Source organism: Diplotaxodon limnothrissa, linkage group LG17 (genome assembly GCF_057381915.1).
Source record: "Diplotaxodon limnothrissa isolate DT_005_m linkage group LG17, D_limnothrissa_male_GT1.1, whole genome shotgun sequence".
NCBI classification, from domain to species: domain Eukaryota; kingdom Metazoa; phylum Chordata; class Actinopteri; order Cichliformes; family Cichlidae; genus Diplotaxodon; species Diplotaxodon limnothrissa.
This window is the reverse complement of record NC_140612.1, coordinates 41,982,931-41,989,035: the sequence shown is the minus strand read 5'-3', so window position 1 is coordinate 41,989,035 and position 6,105 is coordinate 41,982,931. Positions and strand designations below refer to the sequence as shown.

The window sequence follows — 6,105 nt, the reverse complement described above, 5'->3', positions numbered from 1 at the left end:
CTGATGTATTTCTCAAGCAGGGAAAAGAATAAAGATAAAGAATAAGGGAAGAGATCACTTCACTCAGAGATGATGAAAGACAAGACAGAAGAGGAAGACAAGTGGTTATATTTAAAGATAAGGATCTTCACTGTAAGGTGAGTATTTAAAGTTTACATAAGTCCTCATCCTGTTCTGCCGGAGGTTTCTTCCTGTTCAAAGGGAGTTTTTCCTTCCCACTGTTGCCAAAGTGCTTGCTCATAGGGGGTCATATGATTGTTGGGTTTTTCTCTGTGTGTATTATTTTAGGGTCTACTGTACAATATAAAGCGCCCTGAGGTGACTGTTGTTGGGATTTGAATTTAAAATTGAGTTCCGTCTCCTGCTGAGTCTGCTTTTGGGTCTGTTCACAAAACACACTGGCATACCCCGCCATGAAAGTTTGAAGCCTAATCCTAAAAGATATGATGGGGCCTGATTATTTAAGACCTTGTGTGTGAGGAGCAGGATTTTGAATTCTGGATTTAACAGGAAGCCAAAACAGGAGAAATCTGCTCTCTTTCTAGTCCCTGTCAGGACTCTTGCTGCAGCATTTTGGATCAGCTGAAGGCTTTTCAGGGAGTTTTTAGGACTTCCTGATAATAATGAATTACAGTCGTCCAGCCTGGAAGTAATAAATGCATGAACTAGTTTTTCAGCGTCACTCTGAGACAGGATATTTCTAACTTTAGAGATGTTGCACAAATGGAAGAAAGCAGTCTTACATATTTGTTTAATATGTGCATTGAAGGACATGTCCTGGTCAAACATGACTCCAAGGTTCCTCACAGTGTTACTGGAGGCCAAGGTAATGCCATCCAGGGTAAGAATCTGGTTAGATACCATATTTCTAAGCTTTTCAGGGCCGAGTACAATAACCTTTGATCTGAATTAAGAAGCAGAAAGTTAGCGGCCATCCAGGTCTTTATGTCTTTAAGACAGCGGTCCCCAACCCCCGGGCCTCGGACCGGTACCGGTCCGTGAGTCGTTTGGTACCAGGTCGCGAGAGTTGAGGCTCAGGTGTGAAATGTATAGTTTTCAGGGTTTTTATCAGTTTTCAGCGTTATTTTGTTATAGTTTTTATCGTTTACTCGGTTTTCCTGGGTCTTTTCACGTGTGTTATGAATAAATTTTCTTTTTTTCGGTACCGGTACTAGTTTTATTTTGTTGTATTTATCTGCGACACTTTAAAGGCCGGTCCGTGAAAATATTGTCGGGCATAAACCGGTCCGTGGCGCAAAAAAGGTTGGAGACCGCTGCTTTAAGACATTCCTGCAGTTTAACTCATTGGTGTGTGTTATCTGGCTTCATGGACAGATAGAGCTGGGTGTCATCTGCATAGCAGTGTAAATGTATGCTATGTCTTCTAATGATGCTGCCTAAGGGAAGCATGTATAATGTAAACAGAATTGGTCCTAGCACTGAACCCTGTGGAACTCCATAATTAACCTCAGTGTGTGAAGAGGACTCTCCATTTACATGCACAAACTGGAGTCTCTGTATTATCACAGTATTATTGAACATTTAAATCACCTTGAAGTGATTCTTGTTTTGTGCTATATAAATGAAACTGAATTGAATTTAGTCGATATAAATTCTTATCAAATATTAAGCATAACTTTTGCTTAGTGAATTCAGCTACACTGTAACCTTAAATCCAGAGTTGATGCTTGAAATAACATTGTGTTGTAACGGTTTTTGTCACAGAGGACAGTGAAGTTCATGCAGTGTAGCTCTGTTACAGACAACAGCTTTGTAGAAGAGCCTGGCCCATCCACTGTATAATGTATATTATTAAAAACAGTTTGTCACAAATATGCATTTAAAAAACCGACAAACATCTTTTGAAACACTGTGTTTTATTATTTATTATTGTGTCGCCCAAATCACAGCATAGATCACTATTAATGTTTCTCCGCCCACCCTCCCTCTCTTTGATATTAGAGTGTAAAGGGGAAACTGTCTGACCCTCACATGAAGCATTCAGGTTTGGAATAGGAGCACATCTGCACTCTCTGCTCTAAGACAGGATCTCCTTCTCTGCAGGATGCCTGGAAACATCCGATCAGGTATTTCAGGAACAGAATTGTGCATACAGGAGGTGAAAGGATGGACTGTGTCTTTATCTGCATGTAATCCAATCGTCCCCATGTGTGTGACTTTATAGTGGAGTTTTATTTCCTGATTTTTCGTCTTACCTTAAATATAAAAAAAATACATCTACACTTTCAAAAGGTAGGTTCTTTAGTAATAGATTACATTCAGGTTGAGACTAATGTTTTGAATTGTCCTTTGTCTCTCCTAGTCTCTGTGGTCTTGGTAGGTTTGTTGTGCTTGGTGTTCTGCAGTCAGCCGACCAGTCTGGATGCAGCCCCCCTCTGTACGAATGCCGAGGCTGGGTGTCACGTCCTCTCCCTGGCTAACCTGTTTGACCGGGTCATCCAACACTCAGCCAGAATGCACAGCATTTCAAATGACCTTCACTCTGAGTTTGTATGTTTCTTCATTGCAGTCGTCAGAAAAAGCTTTTTAAACGATATTTAATGAACAAGCTTGATTGTGACATGAGGATATGATATTCTGTCTGCAGATGCCTTTTAACTGAGACATTGTAGGTTTACATAACGTAGTCAATCAAACACTGCATTATCAGTTTATTAGATACACGCACAGTCATCCTGTTAGAACAGCAGAATCCAACCTGATGAGACAGTTTTTCAGTCTAATTAAATGCAAGGATGAACTTTTTTACTGTTAACTGAGCTGTACGAGATGTTTTCACAGTTCGCCCACACTTGCTAACATAAATCTGTATCATGTATAGTCTGCTATGCTGTTTACTGTTAAGATTTGGCGCCATATAAAAATAAAACTGAATTGAATGTGTGATAAAGACGCATCTATTGTACAGACAGACACCAGTAAGGATACAGAGATAGCAAGACATCGTATTAAGTCATTCATTGCTTTTGTGCTCCAGGCACGTTTGACATTTAGATGATATTTAACCTCTGACATTTCATTCATGTTTGTCCTCCCAGGAGCTTTACTTCCTGCCCAGTAAGAATCAGATTGGCCGGGTCAGTCGCAACTGTCACACGTCTAACATCCTCACCCCAAATGGAAAGGAGAACGCTCAGAGAATGGCGGTAAATTCACCTTTTTCAAAGTTAATCCCTCTCAACTATGCACATCATATTTACACCTGGAGTCTTGTCATGTGTTTCAGGTTCTTTCTTTTGTTGTCATAAACAACATTGTAGCTGTTTGAAACATGTTTTCCTTTCAAATGATAAAGAATTTTGTAAATTTGTTTCCCTTTGCTCTTTATGATATTACAGTAACACTCAGTGGTACAAATCCCACTCTAGTCACACCCATAATTTACATGTATGTCACTACAGAGGGAGGAGCTGACGGAGGTGATTCTAAAGCTCCTGGTGGCGTGGAGGGACCCTCTGTGGCATTTCCACCAGAGCATGACGCACTTCCACGACTTCATTGACTTCAGCTCCAATAAATCTCTTAAAATGAGTGATATGGTGCATGAGCTACGGAAAGGAGTACAGAAAGTAGTTGAGAAGGTAGTGTGTGTGTGTGTGTGTGTGTGTGTGTGTGTGTGTGTGTGTGTGTGTGTGTGTGTGCAAAACATACACAGCGGAGGAAATAAATATTTGTCCCCCAAAGAAATGAGCAGTACACACTCTCAGTGGTAGTTTGAGTTTCTCTGTCAGCTCCATGTCAGATGATCCTTCCACACATTCGTTCTCATCAGGGTTCAGCTGGTCACTGACAAGCTTCAGACACTTTGTTGAACGAGGGCTTTTGTGTTACCAACGATTAGCTTGATCGCATTCAGAATACTTTATTAATCCATAAGGACACTATATGGTTACAGTTGCTCAGTACAGTAACAGTAACAGACTCAGCTATTCAAACAATACAATATGTTACAGATTTACAAATTTAAGAAATAGCACTAATATATACAAATCACTCAATTATAAATATAAAGAATATTACAGAGGTGTAATATTTATGACTGACATTTGACTCTAACCTGTGAACTTTGTCATTTGCTATTTTACAGTAGAGCGTGTGCGAAAAGATGTAACTATTGCAGTGTTTACAGTGTGTTCAATGGAGTTGTACAGGGAGATGGCCACAGGCAGGAATGACTTCCTGTGTCGATCAGTGGTGCATTATGGGTAATCTCAGCCTCTCACTGAGCGTGCTCGTGTGGCTAGCCAGCACGTCATGGAGCGGGTGGGAGGTGTTATCCAACATTGTCTTTATCTTGGACAACATTCGCTTCTCTGACACCACCCTAAGGGAGTTCAGCTCCGTCCCCACAGCGTTACTGGCCTCTGCTACCCTCAACCTGCCGTCCCAGCATGCATCAGCACAGAGGATAGCACTGACCACAACAGCCTCATAGACAATCCTGAGCATTGTTCGACAGATGTTGAAGGACCTCATGCACTACTACCCTAGCTGCCTTGAGATCGTTCTCCTGTTGTAATCACTGATGTGAGCACAGACTGACGGTGACCAGCAGATGTTCTTGTAGTATATTTAAGCCTGTGAAGGGCAGCAGTCTAATCTATGATGCTTCACACAGCTCTGTGTTCATGTTCATGTTCAAATGCTTATTTTCCTGCAGTTAAAATTCAACCAGGGCAGAAACAGAGACAGAGCGAGACAGAGGCACTGATGTGTGTGCACTAGCATATGCACAGTTTAGATTGTCTCTGTTTGTGTAGTACTTTGTTTTGTAATTTTTTACTTAAGTGGGTGAAAGAAACTAAGTAAACACACAACAATATAAACAATTTGTCTTATCCATATGTTTTGTTCTTTTCACACCAGATGCAGATGTTGGGAATATTAAGTAACTCTGTCAGCAGCCTCATGTCTCCTGAGGCTTTCTTGGCACCAGGCAGCGCTGAGTGGCGCCTAATGAAAGACTACGAGCTCCTCTACTGCTTTCGCCGAGACTCCAACAAGGTCCAAAACTACCTGAAGATCCTGAAGTGTCGTATTGTTCCAGAGGATGGATGTTAAAAGCTAGAAACTCTTGACAAAGCTGAAGGTTTTGTTTTCTACTTATAGAGAATCAGAAACATCTCATCATGACTGCAGTGATACAACGGCCGCCCCGTCTGTCAGAATGTTTTCCATCCTCAGACAGGGTGCGATGAATGCACAGAATCACTAATTATTATAAGAGAAACCTGTAAATCGTCTGTTTCAATATATTATATAAATATTTCAAAATCATGTCTTTTTTGTTGTTTCTACAGAAAAGGTGCAGAAATACACTGAGGTCACATCATCACAGCATCATGACAAAAACTAACGATGTTCTGTCCTAATAAAAAATCTGAAACATTGTAACTAAACGTAAAAAACAAAGACAGTAAAGGACATAAACAAAAACAAAAACATGACACCTAATGCATTTATTTATCGAGGGATAACAGACAGTATTACATGTCTGACAGTCTGAAGCAGATTGTTAAATCATTTTAAGAGAAGTTCCTGATTTCAGTCTATGGGATGAAAAACATGTTGGTGGTTTCTCAGGTTTAATTAAAAAAGAAGCACGTTTACATATATGATGATGACGATGAATTAACGGTTTTCCTGAAGCCAGCTGACCAATGAACCGCTTAACTGGTGATTCTTAACTGCCCACAGGTGTGGGTTAGGGTTGGGGATGTGAGTCACCAGTCTGTCTCTGTGTGACAGACTGGTGACCTGTCCAGGGTGTAGCCTTGCCCTGTGATAGGCTTCAGACCCTCGTCATCCTGGTAAACATGAGCGGAAGAGAATGGATGGAAGAACCGCTCCATTTAACATTTACCAAAAGCATTAAAAACATCCTCACACATACATGTACAGTGGGGCAAAAAAGTATTTAGTCAGCCACCGATTGTGCAAGTTCCCCCACTTAAAATGATGACAGAGGTCAGTAATTTGCACCAGAGGTACACTTCAACTGTGAGAGACAGAATGTGAAAAAAAAAATCCATGAATCCACATGGTAGGATTTGTAAAGAATTTATTCGTAAATCAGGGTGGAAA

The 6,105-nt window shown here is 40.7% G+C and overlaps 1 protein-coding gene across 1 annotated transcript; it reads left to right on the top strand.

Moving 5' to 3' along the window:
- Positions 1–2,065: 2,065 nt before the first annotated feature.
- Positions 2,066–5,082, top strand: prl2 (prolactin 2). The gene is made up of 5 exons (XM_085376339.1): positions 2,066–2,087; positions 2,324–2,511; positions 3,060–3,167; positions 3,423–3,602; positions 4,888–5,082. The coding sequence occupies exons 1-5, from the start codon at positions 2,066–2,068 to the stop codon at positions 5,080–5,082; spliced, it is 693 nt and encodes a 230-aa protein (XP_085232465.1).
- The last annotated feature ends 1,023 nt before the right edge of the window (positions 5,083–6,105 follow it).

What these genes read in the sequence shown, in the direction of transcription:
- prl2 (XM_085376339.1), top strand. Translation starts at nt 2,066, where the DNA reads ATGCCTGGAAACATCCGATCAG. An exon ending in ATGACCTTCACTCTGAGTTT is followed by an intron (nt 2,512 to 3,059) that starts GTATGTTTCTTC and finishes TTGTCCTCCCAG; the next exon opens with GAGCTTTACTTCCTGCCCAG. An exon ending in AGAACGCTCAGAGAATGGCG is followed by an intron (nt 3,168 to 3,422) that starts GTAAATTCACCT and finishes ATGTCACTACAG; the next exon opens with AGGGAGGAGCTGACGGAGGT.